The 17,500-nt window shown below is 39.6% G+C and overlaps 1 protein-coding gene across 1 annotated transcript in view; it reads right to left on the bottom strand.

Annotated features, from left to right (window-relative positions):
* The window catches only part of LOC140365990 (guanine nucleotide-binding protein G(s) subunit alpha-like), a 29,231-nt gene extending 13,922 nt beyond the window's left edge, over nt 1–15,309 (bottom strand). Inside the window, exons 1-5 of the mRNA XM_072452622.1 lie at nt 15,047–15,309; nt 13,383–13,455; nt 11,968–12,022; nt 11,757–11,876; nt 6,996–7,093 (exon numbers count right to left, since the gene is read on the bottom strand). Coding sequence (XP_072308723.1) covers nt 6,996–7,093; nt 11,757–11,876; nt 11,968–12,022; nt 13,383–13,455; nt 15,047–15,185 — 485 coding nt within the window. The 5' untranslated portion in view covers nt 15,186–15,309. The remainder of the gene's footprint in view (nt 1–6,995; nt 7,094–11,756; nt 11,877–11,967; nt 12,023–13,382; nt 13,456–15,046) is intronic.
* Between the last annotated feature and the right edge of the window lie 2,191 nt (nt 15,310–17,500).

The following is a 17,500-nucleotide window of genomic DNA, read 5'->3' on the forward strand; positions in this document are numbered from 1 at the left end:
TTACTTTGGGTTTGTTTTCATTTGGGGAATGATTAAACCATCATCTCATAACAATTCAAAATCTTAATTAAGATTATTGGCAAATCCATTAACTATGAATATATCAATCAACTGTGAGAAAAAGTAGTTTGAAGAGAGCAAAAGCTTTTCAAATTTACTGTTAACATAATTGACAGTTTAATATAATCGCAAACTAAAGTCAAACAATGATTTTCAGGTGTTTATTACGTTGACATGAGTGAATTAGCCTATTGTACAACAGCTTCACATTAGTGAAATTGAGTACAATATGTTTTCACTATTTTCTCAAGACCATATCATTTTAATTATAAGCATCAGTTGACGTTATATATGTACAGGCTTTTACAATAAAGTATATTTTCACAAACGTTTTGTTGATATTAGCAGGTGGAAAGTAAATCAGATGTCTAGATTTATCAGATTCAGGGTGCAATCTACGCAATGTAAACCCTTTAAAAGCACACTCGTGACAGATATCGGTCAATAATGCTTAATCTGATTAGTTTTAAGATGAATTGTTATTTACAGCTTAATTTAATGACAATGATAAACTCCAAAAGCTAAATTTCAGGCTCGTTGACGTTCATTACTGCAGTTTCTTCCCTCTCGTAATGGTGGCCTCAACAAAAAGAAAACAACACATTGTTGGCTTCAAAATTCTTTGCTCAGGGGCGGCCGAAGTCACATGCAACAATTCAAAAAGAAAGGAAGTCATGTTGTGTGCACACAACATGTGAACAGCCTTTTGTTTTTTGTCTCCAGATCCATAATTATCTATGACTGGTCGGCAATGTCTCATGATGGTGTTTTTCACCAATTCCTCCAGGCGTCTTCAGAGTATTTATGCTCCTCATGCAGACTAATAATTACACAGTTTAGCTACAGTTGAAAGTATCTAATAAAGCTTTTTTTTAAATGAGAAGTAGCTCCGAATGGGTATTTAAAATGAAGAGATCGAACAAATGAAAAGAAAGTTGATAATGCTGAAAAGGTAAAATTTTTAAGAAATGCTTCCACTCAAGTAAATGATAAGAGTGTACTTACGATTAATTAAGTTAATTATCTCAATTACTAAGTGTTTGTACTCAATTAAAGCAGTAATAATTATTGTAGATTAATAAAATGTAATGCTGATAATCTAACCTCTGCTAAAAATGATTGAATGCATGTATTGGCAACAGTTGCCTGCGTTGAATTATACTGCAAGCACAATTAATAAAATGATTGAAAACAAGAACCAGAAAGTCCAGATCGACTTGAACAGGTTCAAGCTAATGTGCGTGCGTCACTTATACAGTAGTTATACAAAAGTCATGCGTTCAGTGTTTCATTTATCAGAACTCGTAGTAAGATTTTGCTTTATTGGTGTTAGGTTTCTTAATTAGTCACTGGACAAAAAAACTTTATTATCCTTATTTCCACAATAGCGTAATAATAAATGCTTGATTTGATATATAAAAAGTGAGAGCTTTAGCGGAGGCTTCCACGTTTACTCCATCTCAGAGACATCATGCATACGTACATCGTACAGACATCTATGAATGAATGTCTGCAGTACTTAACCAACCCTGAGACCAAGCATAAGACATCCACGTGCAATCAAGAACAGTGAACAGTGACATCTTGGCACTGAGCATGTGACTTTACAGCTCAGGGAAGTGGTTTTAAAAAGCACCAGGAAATCAAAGCAGTTGTATCAAAACGTACTTGAGAAGAGCATGACGGAGCAGAAATAGGGTTAAGGGAAGCCGCAGCATATTCCTCCTCATCAGACACAAAGCCTTGGCCATTGCACTAACTTATAATATGATCTATGCAGCAATAAAGAACTATTTGTGGGTTCTTGCTTTAATTATAACAAGCTCCATCAATAATGCTCCAGTTGTGCTAACACACTCGCTCATTCTTGTTCCTTCTGTAGCCTGCCCTAGTTAAAAATAGCACTACCCTCTCTTTTTCTCTCCTTCTCCGTTTACATAAGCTGCACGACCGGGGGGAGGGGAGCACTTCCGGTCCGGCCACCCAACGCAGCATCTGATCCGTACCACTGGGGCTGCTGGGTGTGGGAGAGAGGAGGGAGGAGAGATCCCGCAATGCAGGGAAACCCTCCGATTTGCTATTTCAATCGCTTTCTCCAAGCCACCAATTCCCTTTTCTAACATTAGCACCACCCAATCCTGAATTAGAAGGCTTTGCAACCCAGAATAGACTTATTATTGGGGCCACGGTTTCTCCAAATCAAATAGAAAGACAAAATATTGACAGTCCTAGTCATTACAATTATCACACTGTTTCAAGGTAAATGGGATGTAAAGGCCGTGCAATTAATCAAATGTTAATCAAGCTAAAGATTTGGTCATCTCCAATTGTCAAAGATATGGTTGAGAAAGGTTAACTGCCAGTCCTCTGTTAGTTAAAATGTGCTTTGGAGCAGAGCTCAAACTTGAGGATTAAATTCTAATTTATTATGACAATTATAAAGACTGCCTCGTTAGTGTACAGGAGATTAATATTGAAAGACATTTTTATTTATCAAATACAACAAACAAACAAAAATCTTGTTTTGTTTTTCCTATGACCAAGCCTTAGTAGTAACAAGAAGCAATGTGTTCAAAAACAAGAGTTTTTGATTGACCTAAACCCTAAACCCTCCCACTTAGTCCTTTCTGCCCCCCTTTCTTGCACCATGACAACTGTCTGGGATAGAGGTAGAAAAGGTTTCAAAGCAGGCACACAGTCATTTTCAACCTGAAGGTACTGCCCTGAGCTAGATTACTCCTGCCTTGTATGGACCATTCCTGGATGAATGAGAGATTATACCGATTTGTCAGAGACAGTGTCAAGCAGTTGTTTTCTCATGATTCTTGGAGAAAATTTGACTAATTGAACGTGAATTCAGCAGTTTCTCTTTTAGATATTACTCGACAAACTTGTAGAAAAATATTCAGTTGTAGTCATCTGGTTTTTAGAAAAAACAAAAAGTTTCGAGACTCATCCGAGAGTCATTCTCAATGATTGAGAATGACAATAAATGGCAATACGTCCCATCAGAAGCATTTCTAAATTTGCAAACAATATTACAGTCATAGGTTTGAGATCTGTAAACAATAAGCTGAACTTTATGGACAAAGTGAGCAACCTCATCACATGGTGCCACAAAATCAACCCATCTCTAAATGTGGCCAAAACAAAAGAGCTCATGACACACATCATAGGAAGCAAAAACCAACACATATTGATGTCCAGATCAAGCCCCGGCATTGAAATATGGCCCCCGTTTTGAGCTAATAGCGGTGCTCATTGGCGTGTGTTTCCAATTTAGCCTTTAGTGGCATGTGCGAGGAGCGCGGGCTCGTGTACCACGTGACTTGAGAGTTGCTAGAGCAGAGCAGAGTGAGCCGAAACTAAAGATTAAAAGACTATTTATAAGAGAACTGAAGGACTTTGAGCAGAGAAAAATTTCATGATCTCAAAATAAGCGAAAATCACCACAAAATCCGATCTATGTTTAAGCTGTAGGTGCCCTGTCAGCCGAACATGAGCGCTTTGTTTTTATATTGCGATCTATGAGAAAAATGCTTTCTGTGGAGGACTTTTCGCAGCAGTACAAATGGACCAATGGCGCAGGTTTAAGCTTGCAATACCCTATCCAGATATTTTGATAGCTCCATGGTCCAGATGAACAACACTTGTGTTGAAAGCGTTGAAAGTTTCAAGTTTCTGGGAATCAATATCTACCAACCCCTCTCTTGGTCTCTTCACATTAGTTGGACAGAGACATCAGAGACAATATTTTTGAAATGCCTCTAAAAGTATGGGATGTCCAAAGAAACACTGATCAATTTCAAAATTTCTATTGACATTGAAATTTTAAAAAGTATGCCAAGATGTTTAGTGTGGTTTTCTCACAACCACACTCTTTTGATGAGGACAGTAGAAGCAGTAGAGGCATCCGGGATTATTCCCATTGTCCCAACATCTACAAAAAATGCTGCAGTTTCCGAGAAACCCCCATGATCAAAACAAACAGCTGCTCTATTCCCCACGTGGACTTAATAATATATTTCACCAAATACAGACACATAGACAAGAAGAGTAAAGTAGTCCAATGGCCCAAACTTGTATAGACCTTATCACCACCCTCACCAGGCTCATCTCGGACGGGGATGAGTCTGTCTACAGGAGGGAGGTGGACCAGCTGGTGTCCTGGTGCAGCGGAAACAACTTGGAGTTCAACGCCCAGAAGACAGTGGAGATGATCATGGACTTCAGGAAAGTCACAGCCCCCCAGCCCCCCCCTCACCATCACAGACTACCCCATCACCACTATAGACTCCTTCCGCTTCCCGCAGGCCACCATCAGCTCCCTCATCAAGAAGGCCCAGCAGAGGATGTACTTCCTGCAGCAGCTGAGGAAAGCCAAGCTGACAGCAGAGATGATGGTTCAGTTCTACACGGCCATCATTGAGTCCATCCTCACCTCCTCCATCACCGTGTGGTACGCCGGAGCCACAGCCAGGGACAAACGGAGACTACAACGCCTTGTGCACTCTGCTGAGAAGGTGATTGGCTGCAGACTTCCATCTCTGCAGGACCTGTACGTCTCCAGGGCTCTGGGACGTGCAGGTCAGATCACAGCCGACCCTTTTCACCCTGGACACGGTCTATTTGAGCCACTTCCCTCAGGCAGGAGGCCACTCCCCTCAGGCAGGAGGCCACTCCCCTTAGGCCGGAGGCCACTCCCCTCAGGCAGGAGGCTACGGTCCATCCGGACCAGAACCTCCCGCCACAAGAACAGTTTCTTTCTCATGAACACTTCTTAAACACTGTCACTTCAACCATGATCTAATCACTCACTGCACTGTTCACTTTCTGCACTACAACTGTAAATTCAACTGTAAATTTGCGTACATAGTAAGCCTATTTTGATGCATATTTTAATTGTTTTTAATTGTTTTATTTTTGACTTATGTAGTTTGACTTTATACAAGTTGTTTTCTCATTGTTCATTGTTTTATTTTCCACCGAATCAAGTTCCTATGTTTGTTAATTCTGTTCATTGACAATGGCAATAAACCTTTCTGATTAACAGCTACAAAACAAGTCGTTCATTTTCTGGAGAAACGCCAGATCAACAATGTCTATTAAAATTAATTTGTGGCTCTAATTGAGTTGATTGTGCTTGAAATGATAATAATCCACCATGAAACATCTTAAAAAAGGGATGTAGGCTCCTCAGGCCTTAAGACCCACAATCAAAATTTCATGGACCAGATGGAATTACATAAAAGGTTGTGGGAATTCTCAGCACAACAGACACTTTATCAAAAATCTAAAAAAAATCAACAAATCTAGGGCTCTTTTTTGGACATGCTCTAAATGTTCTGATTAGAATGGTTATAAACATGAAACAAAAGATAGCCTAAGCCTCAGATAACATGGGAACAAACCCCTTTGACTTAGGAATATGAGCATTTACAAGGTGGATATATATATATATATATATATATATATATATATATATATATATATATATATATTTACTTTATTTTCAGAGTTTCAAGCCATTAAAGCTATGCATTCTAAAACGGTATAGGCTTATTTAGACGCACTGCTCATTCACCCTTCTTCTAGGAAAACTGCATTAAATCAAATGCGATGACAATGGTTACATGTAAATGCCACATTTAGAATATTTATAAAGGCATGGAGAAATTGTAGGCCTTGGATTTCGTCAAACAGGAAATTAAAAATTAAATTTGGGCAAAATAATAATAATTGTGATAGGAGCAAAGAGGCCAAACAGCTTATTAAACTTCCACGGAGACATTTTCTATCATTGCACATAAGTGACGTTGACTTTGAAGGGAGTTTTGGCTTATGATTGTTAAAGACATCTAATTTAGGCCAATTGCATGATGAACGCTGTGTTCACATTGATCTCTCTGTGCTTCAACCGCACTTACCGCCCCATCCATTGTCCACACGTTTTCACTTTGAGTCGTTTGCGCTGTCCGATTTGCCCGAAACATGGAAAACACATTGTGCTGCCCGCCTGACCCGCACCGCTTTGGTCGCGCGTCAACACGCTTCTACATAAGGTTAACATAGAAGACACTCACGCAATCGCACAGGGCCGGCCCGTGGCATAAATAAACTAAGCGAATGTTTAGGGCCACAACCACTTGGAGGGTCATATGCTCAGGTGACCGGAACGCAAGAGTATGTGAGCTTAACAAGCCTAAAAAGAGCAGCAGGAAACCTGCACACTGTAAAACTATGATTGGCTACATATGTGACCAAGAAAAAGTGCCGCACATAAAGCGTAGTGCATAAGGCACCACCAGCTTGACCAGTTTGGATTGAATGACAGAATAGACTTCAGAAGCTGCAGTGTTCCTTTTGCAGTTAAATAGGGAGCCTGCAGTTTGCGTGAGCAGCTCCACTGAACAGGCCACAGAGTCAACAGACTCAGATAGATCTGTAGCACAGCTGGAGCAACTCCACATATGTATTCTACAATCCACAAGGAGCAAAACGGTCATGAATACATTTCATGGATGGCACTTGAAGCATTATTTTCAGTAGGTTTGCTGTTGCAAAGTGACTGTAATGGCATACAAATAATACGATTAGCCTATTATTACAACAATAACTCTAATGACATGTTCAACTACTTTCAAAGGTACTCGGTATCGGTTGATATTGCGTATAAGCAGATACTCAAAGCCCAAGTATTGTATCTGACCTGAAAAAAGCGGCAACTAGAATGTGTAGAATCAATTCTCCATCTCCAAACATTAATTCAGGTTTGAACAGGCTCAAGAAAGCAGCGCTCATCAGTACCATGTGAACTTTTACACCTCACATGTCTGAGTCCAGGACACACCTCAATGTACAACTGACAACATATGCATCCACGAAATCCATTTATCTGGACAAATGCATGCAACTTGTGAGGGAAAGAGACTTACTACTGCGCACAGTCGATGAGTTGATATTCATTGGACCTTTCCCAGCAGGCTCGCACACCCTCGTCCTGCCAGAGGAACTTTGCATGGTCATAAAACTCCTGGAAAGACAAAAAAGAAACATAGACATGTTGACATAATAAAGTTTTAAATAAGCAATTTCAGAGATGTAATTATTTTGCTGCATGAAACAATTGGACTCAACGACTTTTTTGTTTTTTTAAACAAACCACCGATCTACCAGATCAATATAAACTGCAACCAAACATTTACTCTCACTTTCAATGTGCAAAAAATGCCCAGATTGTCATTGCAAATGTGAAGTTGAATTTCTAGGTTAAGTAAAAAAAACTAATAATACAAATAAGTGACTTGTGTTTACATCAAAAATGGGTGAAAATGGATGTGTACCGGTACGCCGGACCAGTTCTGGACTTGTAAAAACGCTTCGACTCGGGTCCAAAAAAAAAAACGAAACCCTTGTGATTCGGTACTGGACTCTAGCACTCACATACCATATCCTTTTCCTTCTAGACCATCCTAAACCTTCCATAGATTGCGAAATTTGCGCTGGAAAAGACGTAAACACTGCCATGCATCGCTGTCAATGGCAGCCATTACTGAATTCCCGAAGAAGCGCCGAAGAGCGCCGAAGAGCACCGAAGAGCGCCGGGAAGCGGCGAAAAGTGCTGAAGCGCAGAGAACGCAATGGAGGGAGGAGAGAGAGTCAAGGCAAGAAGCAGGAGGAGGAGAGGAAGTTCTGGTTTAGCTCAACCTTCTATCATTAGCGTAGTTGTGGTCAGTATATTTTATTTCAAAATACTCAGCTGTATTAAATGGTCTAGTTAAATAGCAGATTTTCTCTCTCCTTTTTATATTGTATATGATAAACAATATTAGGCTATTAATAAAAGCCTACATTGTGTTTCTATTGCCTAATTATGGTTAAACAAAATAAAAATAAAAAGTTTAATACTGACAATAAAAATAATACCAAATTATACTATAATTTAGATCTATAGGTTGATCCGAAAATGTTTGGGCACCTCTGGTTTAGCAGCTAGTTAATAGCTTGTGATTTGTAAGTTGTAACTTAAACAGTGAATAAACCAGACAAGTTGAGTTTATTTCAGTCTGCAGTTAAGCCTTGTGATTGATAGTAGTCTTTGTTCAAGTGGCTTCAACTTAATTTAGCCAAGTTGCTTGTGTTATGCTGTTATAACATTATGCAAATATGGCATGGGTTTAGGTCCGGACTCATTATGTCCGGACCTAAACCTAAACCTCTGGATTCGAATCCGGACCTGAACGTGGGTTTAGGTATGCATCCCTAATGGGAACAATTTATTCATTAAAATAGGCCTTGTGTGTCTGGGTGAAAGTGCTGAAGGACAGATGGTAGGAGGCATAGGGGTTCACAGAGTTCATAAATAATAAATAATAAAGTTCTGTACTGATAGAACCTGGCTGCTGTCCCCATCTTTACACAATTATTGCCACAACAAAAAATAATAATAATATTAGAGCTAGACGAATAAGAAGACACTAGACACATCTCATACAACATATACATTAAATAAATCTGTCTAGAGACCATTCCTCAATTTTTTTTTAAATACAATGTACAGGAAAAGCAAGTTTTATGATGAACTCTTTCATTGCATATAAAAACGTATGAGTTGGAAAACACCTTTATAAAAGTAATATGTGTAATTGAATCATAAACTATTCATAAAAAATTAAAAGTTATTTATTTCATTGTCAATTGTGTTAGTGATCACAATCTTTTCTTTGGAAACGAGGGTCCCTGGGGTCAGAGCAAATTTAACTGTTTTTATTTTACTGTTAAGCGAGTTGATCAAAAAGTGCCCAAATGCAGTAAACTAAGCAAGACATACATGTGTGGACAACAATCAGTGTCTGTTTTATACTTTGGCAATCCTTAAGTTACTACATCTTTATTTATTTAATCCTACAGAGATTTAACACGGTCTTGAGTGCTTTATGTCATGATACAAACACAGTTAACCAGTTCAACTGGTTTCAGCCAGCCCTAAACCAATAACAGGAGGCGGGCCCAAAGTAGGAGGGGTGAGTGGAGCCATGGCCAATCGGAGTAATTGATAGGGCTTATATGCTTTTATTTAGTTCAACCGAGTGTGTAACGCTTTAGAGTTAATGTTTGGAGTGTAACCTCCTCTAACTGAGTGTACGTACATTCAGCTGTACAAATACATTTTCTTGAAGTATCAGAATTTGTATTATTTACTGAAAGTTAAAATCACAAACCTTCAAGCCATTATTTCAGACACTCGTAAACAACAGCTCAGAACCAGTACTGTAATAAATAACATTTAGAAACCAGTACAGAAGCGTTCAGAAACTACACAAGCACTGGTGGGGATATTATATTATAAGATAATATTGGATTTTGGATTTAATATTAGATGTCAAATTTAAATATTTATATAGCCTATGATAAAAAACATATACAGTGCATAAATATTCTAATTAAAAATAAATACTTATGAGGTTAGACCAATGATACTAACATACACACATACACAAAAACACACAAACATAACTTAGTTCACGTGATTATATTTGAGATTTTACAAAAAATGTTGCCTATTTTTCCCCTGTTGACAATTTTGGTGAGGTTCATAATGTTACATCCTGGTTGGACATGAGCTACGGGTATGAATTAGGTAAAGGTAATTCCACAACTGTTACCTAACCATACCATAATATACCAACCATAATATAAACGCAAACACAAACATTTTGTTATACGACTGTTTAAACTGTTGGAAAATTGTGTCCATTTTGTGTTATTGTCTCTGCATTTGTGATGGTATGTCGTTTTTTGACGACACAAAGGGATTCTGTTAATCTTATATTTTTTTAATTTACTTGACAAACTGCCACTTGCCTGATGTAAAATTGGATAAATATTTCCTACAGGGACTATACCACCAAATTAAGTAATAATTAGAAAAACCTACAAAATTGTCACATGCATTTTAAGGTCAATTCACTTACACTTTGTGTAAAATAAGATACCTCACCCATGACATTTAAAAGACATATTGGATCTCACATGCGAGAATATAATCTGACTGTCATTGGGACATAATTTACAATATCTTTGAAATAGGAAAATGCTGGTTAATACAGTTGTAGTCATCACCTCACATTTGCCATTGGTTAATATTTGAGATGAGGCAGAACAGCCACATTTGACCCAAAGGCCTGGAGTGTGGACTTTATGAAATTGGCCCGCATTTGTAAGTTGCCGTGACGCAGCAGACACACACCAGGAGCCTACCTTGTGCTTACATACAAATACACTTGACTCTTGACTGGAAACTCTCTGCAACACAGATCTGCATCACAAGAGAGCCTCTGGTCTCACTAAAGCTGGAAAAACACTGCAGGACGGCACTTTGTTTTGTCCACATACATGTAACCTTACTGTGGGCCCAACATCACATTTCTAGCACAGATATTGATTAAAAAAGGTGAGTGAATATGTGTTGGTTACCACGTTTGGAGAGCTTTGTGGTGTTGCATACATTGTGATTATTTGTAAAGTTTGACTACAGAACTTCATTGTGATTTAGAATGATACAAAAACAGAACATTATTTGATTAAAATTACCGAAATATTGTATTTGTATTTCTGAGGGCAAAACCACTGCAACCACTGCTCCTGAAATGATGGGAATAAAGAGTACCTTAACCGACATTAACATTACGATTACTCTAAATCAAATGTTGGAAGGGCATGTTTTTGATAGACTCTGGAGAGGACATTTTTATATTATTCATCGTTTAAACTCATTAAGTTTGGCTGTTTTCTGCATTTTCTGTAAGGCAATGGTACTCTCAGGGAGCTTATTCCTTCAGTGGGACAGTGGCGCTTCAGGTTGCTCAGTAGTTTCAAACGTGTGGAGATGTTCACCGAGGGCGCTCGAGTGCGTCCCGATGACTGGGTCTGTCAACACAACAACGCTTCGGTCCAAAATCACGATGGCACTGTTTTTGTTGCACAGAATTTTAAAGCGTCCGGACAAAAGGCACACCGATTTGTCCGAGGGGCGGGGTGACACCTCCCGGAGTTTGAGAGCCTGTTCCACTGGAGACATTTATGGTTATTAGGGACAATGAGAGCTAATCGCTGTGGATCTCTCAGGTGAGACACTTATTCAATTGACACGGCTCCCGGTGGAAGTACACCTGCTAATTACTGCGCTACTCACCTAGGCACCAGGCCACAACAGAAACTTCCTCAGAGGAACCAATTACTAGAGCTAATATGACATTCAACAGGGGAAACCAAACCAGTTTGGAAATCATGTAATGTGACATTATCAACACACTAGAAAAAGGTGAAATAATTAATAATAAATAATAATATTATATAAAGAGTATTTTTCTTGTTTGGGGTATATTTTGACTGACAATGGAACAAGCATAAAATATATTGTTTTACTTAAAATAAGAAAAAGACAAGCCACTAGCAAAAAAATAAATAAATAAAAACTTACTTGTTCTATTGGCAGACCTTTTACTCAAATCAAGAAGAATACTACTTAATTCAATCACTTTTTAACTTAAGTTTGTATTTGAAGGTGTATTCCTGTGAAGTAAATCCAAAACAGATTCATAATAACTGTGTTGCTATATTGCAAACCAAACCTTCCCAACATAATGTCGTGATAAGAAACATTGTTAGTTACAGTGAATTAGAGGTGCACTTACCGAATGAAACTCAAAGTCTTTTTGATTTACTAGGTTCATGACATACTCGAGTCGGGACTGGTTTGCAGGACAGGCTAACTTGCACGGCGGTGTGAGCGTGCTCATGGCAGCGATGACAGTCTGGGAAAATGAAATTAAAACAGTTATGACAAGTTTAAAAAGACATTTTCTTTTCAAGACAGCAACTTGTTGAGAATGAACAAATATTTACCTCTATAGCTTCTTTAATGTTGTTTTTAATGTCATGTATTTTCTGCTTTTTCTCCCTAGAAAGAGCAGAGGATATTTAAAGACATAAGGGATCAAATAAAATATATTTATTGCAAATTAGTCACGAATAAATGTGGATTTGTTTATTTTTAAAGACACTTGTTGACTGTTTCTATAGCATTTTTGAACTCTTGATGAGCAAAAAGGCCTTTCATTCACATTTATGACACCAAACAGTCCAGTAGACTTTGAAGTAAACACAAGTATAGAATAGTGATTATATCATGTGAAGGCCTGGGGTCTATATTCCAACAATGACCATTAAAAATGGTTCCTGTCCAGACACACACACGTGCTTTCCTGACAAAACTCCATTTGTCATAATTATATGCTGAAGTATCGGTAGCCTATTGCCAAACCCTTTCACACAACATACCGTTTATTCAGTGTTCAACAATTTCAGAATCACACGGCAGACGTTTGAGCAATGGCTGATAGCAGTGAATGTCGTAAGGTTTTTGAGAAATGAATCATTTAAGTGGCACATTTCTTTCAAACTGTGCAAAAACGTTATCTTTTCAAAGTTAGATATGTCACAGAAAAGACTGAAATACCACAAAAGCAAACAACTTTATCAGCAGGGCTATACATCTGTGCTCAAGTCTCACCTTTAGACCAAATGTGAAGGAAGGAGCAACATACCCACTTGTATTGTAGTTTATTATTTATAACACATTTGAGAATTATATGGAAATATCATCATGAATAAGGGATCATCAAGGACAAATCGCAGCTTTAGTCCATATTGACACATTGGGTTTTTTTCTGGCCTTGTGGATGGATCAAATTAAGCAACAACAAAGATAATTTCCCCATTTATGCAAGAATATTTATCCAAATACTAAGTAAACTATAGCCTGATAACACGGACTATAGAGGGACTGTGTGAAGATGGCACGTCGGAGCAGCATCCTTTTCACACGGGCAAAAATAAGCACAAGATGATCTTTCTAGGAAAATGCTGATTGAGAGAGAAGACAAGTGTGACTTTGTTTGCGTTGTGCGTAATCCCGGAATCAAGTTTGAGAAAATTCACAAAACCAAGTGGTTCCCAACACCTAGGGCCATGTTTCTACAAAAAACCTGAAACACACAACACTTTCTTCCTCTGTCAACCAGCTTAGACTATTTACTCCAAAATACCAAATGTTTGAATTGTACTCACGATGGAAGGCTCGGCAATTAAACAAATGACAAAAATTACAATGAGCAAAGGATAAATACATACTTCTAGAATAGTTCATGTGAGGTTGACTGGTAAATCTGGTGTAACAGCCGTAATTCACGAAAAGTTCACATCCAGAAAATACAGATATTCAAGATAATCCGGTCATTTTGTACATTCGGTGAACTTACTCTGCATTGAAGCCGTTTACATGGAGTATTCGCATTTGTTTGACTATCGTGCTTTTTCCAGATTCACCCGCACCTGAGAGCAAAGAGAGGGCACAAGCATAAGTTAGGGCAAATCACGGTCACATGACAATCTGTACAAACGTTACAGTTGCAGGAGACTCGACCTCTTCAACCCCACAACAGCCTCTATTTCCAACATATTTCCAACGCTAGAATTTGAAGAAATAAATGAAGTGCTGACAATAAAACTCCTCTTGAGAATTTGCTGTGTCACAGAAAATCCATTTGACAATTTCTTTCTCTTTATATTTTCCGATTGTACAAACTAAAATGTCCGCATCAGATTGTTGTGTATCTGTGCGTCATGTGAATGCATTAAAAAAATAGAGGTATTGAAAAAGAAAAAGTTGCACAAATGAAAATGAAACGAGGCAAACCTGTGCACTGGGGGCAGCAGCCGGCCTTAGCAGCTAGGCTAAACAGCTGCTATTCAGAGGCTAAGAGTAACTGTGCACAAATCTCCTATCAATTACAGATTAAAATGAACAGGGTAGTCGTTCAAGAGGAGGCTATAATCCTAATAGTAATGCTAATTTGCTGTTCAAGAGGCTTAGTTGCGATGCTACGACCATGTCATGGAGGCCTCGAAGACAAACCCACAAATAAATAGCTTTAGCATTTTAAAATCCTATGTTGTTCATTGATTTATTTGAGCGTAATGTCTTGGCAGATGGCTTCATAACCTAAAGAATAAGGGCTTCTAGAAGTCAAAAGTGTGCCTGTTCCTGGTTTTATTGTGATGAGACAAGCCCGGCGGACACAATCCTCCTGCAATGTTGCAAAACTGGTTTGCCGTACAGAGCGACTCTTATTTCATTACAATTCTGGATTAATACGTGGCTTTTTGTGATTGTATTGCTTTAAAAATGTCCAAAAAGAGAAAAGGAAAACCCAGAAAAGGTGAAGGGTACAAACCTCACTGAATATAATTGTGGGTTAAGTTTTTTAAACGGTCCATTTGTTCAAAGTGTGTTTTAGATCTACACTGAAAGGAGGTTTTAAAAGTGCTTAACTTTTAGGGTAATATAATAAAAACATTCACAAGTACTATTTTTGATATAGTCTATTTGGTATGACTGCAAAGATTAATCTATAATAATTGTGACTATTAACTTATTAAGTTAACTACTAACTGGACCAAACACACTGTAAAACATAAGCCACACATGTTTTAGAACTAAAACAGCAACTTTATAGACAATTTCTGATTTACATCAATTATGCACTGTATTTTTTAGATATCATTTATCTTGAAGACTTCAGTCGTCGCTATATTTTAAACAATTGTTAGTTGTAGTCGGGCTGTTGTATTGAGCCCGTGAAGTGAACCTTCTCATCTAAAATGTACAGAGGGTGAAGACACATGGTCATTTTGAGTCAGGACAGTTGTCTGAGTATTTGCTTGGATGCCTTACGTACAAAAACTTCAAACTGAGAGAGAAATCGGAACAGCCAATCCACAAACTAGTCTTGATGACTAAATCCACGACTATAATCAGTTTCCAGTGAGCGTTGTAGTGGTGAATAAACTGGCTGTGGTGGAGTGCAAATATACTTGGGTGTAAAAAGGAGCGTGTAGAAGTAGAAAAGGTGCCAACACCCACCTAATAGTAGTAGCCTGTGAGTGGCCCGATATATCTGTTTGTCTTTTTGAAGCTGTTTCTCTATCTTTTTGTTGGCCTCCCGCTGTGCCTTCTCCTCATTTCGTTGGTCTTCGGTCTTACTATTGCCCAGACAGCCCATCTTCCCCAAAAAACAAACAGTTTGGGCAGGTTGGAGGGAGGCAGGGTGCTTGCTTGGTGAAGTGGCTTGGAGCAAGGGAGGGTAACAGAAAAATATATATAAAAAAAAACGAAAAATCTAAATAAAAGAAATCAATGAATCCTAATAGCCTTTTAAACCGGGCCAATACAGGAACACCTGACACAAACACACAAACAGTGTGACATTTATGTAACAGGTAGGGCAGAAACGCAAGGCTTCACTGGTCGAGGCTCCAAAACGATGCTGGACAAGGACATTTACTGGCAATTTCTCAGCACGGATCAGTCAGAAGGAGATGCCGCCCTCTCAGACGCTCGGGTCCCGTGTTTCTCACTGTAAATCCGCAATGAAGTCATCAACGCCGATCCACGGAGCGTGCAAAAGCCACAGCTTCTCCGGGTCTAGGCCGATCCTGTCGATCCTGTTTGGCACGGGCTGGTTCGACTGCGATCACTGGCGTCTTTGACATAGAATGTTCTGGCCTCTTTTCCTATAGGGTTTCCTTAGTCTCCTCTTGAGCCCATCTTCGGCACATACCTCCCACCGCCATTCAAGTCAATTCATTTCCACAGACAAGCGAAATGCGTCGTTTATCCCGAGCGTTTGCCTCTTTCTTTCTTTCTTTCGCGTGGCTCTTGGGGGCCGCGATCTCCCAAAAAAAAAACAGGGGGGATTGTTTTGCCTCTCGAATCACATCAGAGGGCGTGAGGCAAAGAAATTAAAAATAAATATTCCTGCTAAAAAAAAGAAAACGATGGCGTGTGAATCATCGGGCTGCTCCAGGACCGTTTCCTTCAGATCCGTCACGTTACACGCCGATTGTCGTCGTGACCGACACACGCTTCTCCCCGATATCCTGCCTGGAAGTGTCAGGACGGGCTCCTTCAAGATGCTGCCGCCGCGTCTTCGGCGTAAAGGGCTCGACCGAGACCCTAAAAAAGGCCCCTTGTCCGTGCTCTTTTCCCTCGCTCTGTGCGGCGTTAATTCGTCTTTCTAGTCACATCGGGAAAGCCTCGTCTGCTCCGCAGGTTTTCCCCCAGTTTGTCCTTGAATATAACGCGATATCCAGGTGGCGTCTGCGTGAAGCCGCCCGTTATCGGCGCGTGCACCGCCCGCTGTCAGGTCCCGCCGCTTGTTGTATTCCCTTTGACTCCGTGTGGCAGATTGTGGTTACATGTGCGTGAGACGTGAACATACCGCGGTGTATGCAGCCTCTCACGCCCGCGGCGGCAGCTCGTTTGGGCGGCGGAGGCTCCGTAGAGTCGGTCGGGGCGGGAAATGCGAGGCGTTTGTTCGCGGCGTTAAGTCTGAATAATGTTGGCCTTTTTTCTCTGAGGATTGTACATTGAGACCGTGGATTGAGACAGATAGCGCTGTGGAGGTGGGGTGGGGCAAACCGCTCTCACGGAACCCTGGGAACGCACCAGCGCGGCAAGCTCGCGGCCGCGGCGGCAATGTCCGGTACGAGCTTTCACAATAAAAGGGAGACGTGGATGTTTCTAGTGGAACCGTGACTCTGTTATAGTGGAGTGGAACTAACTGCGAATAAGGAGGATTTTTCATTTCATGTAAAAAAAAAACGACAACGTACACACACAATAAAGAGTGTTGTGCTCCCCCCGTTTTGTTGGTGTGCCAAAATAGAGATGTATAGGTCACCGAAATACACTGGAAAAGGATAAAAGTCACACGCTTTAATAATTCATTCGACCACCTTTTAGCTTTGATTACGGCACCGATTCACTGTGGTATTGTTTCAATAAGCCACTGTGTCATGTCCTATTAGATCCATGGTCATGTCATGTTAAGTTCCATCCAGTGTTGCATTATTTTTCACCCACTGATCTTGTATTGATAATGTGAGAGAGTGACCACTGCACAAAGCCTTCTCCAGCCCATCCCAAAGACTCTCACTGGGGATCTGTAGATTAGTTCCTGCTTTTTGTTTCCTTTGCCTCCTTTGCTTGATGCCAATGCCGTATCCTCCATGACCACGGGATTTGTCTTTCCACATGGTTGTTTCAGAAATGAGAAGCTACTTCTCCACTCACTGCACCTACCAACCTATCCACCATTCTGTTACTTCTAAATACTCCTCATACAACTACTCTGCTCTTTCCATTAGGCTATTTCCAAGTCCTTCAGGGACTTCAAAGACTGGCCAGGCACCAAAGAGAGGGCAACTGTCATTAGAAGTATTGCCTCCATTTTCATCTTTATTTCACTTTAATTTCATTTCATTTCATTTCATTTCATTTCATGTATGTATGTATGTATGTATGTATGTATGTATG

The sequence above is a fragment of the Eucyclogobius newberryi genome, unplaced genomic scaffold, assembly GCF_026437365.1.
Source record: "Eucyclogobius newberryi isolate DKJ021-1_F unplaced genomic scaffold, fEucNew1.0.hap1 SCAF_19, whole genome shotgun sequence".
Classification (NCBI taxonomy): Eukaryota; Metazoa; Chordata; class Actinopteri; order Gobiiformes; family Gobiidae; genus Eucyclogobius; species Eucyclogobius newberryi.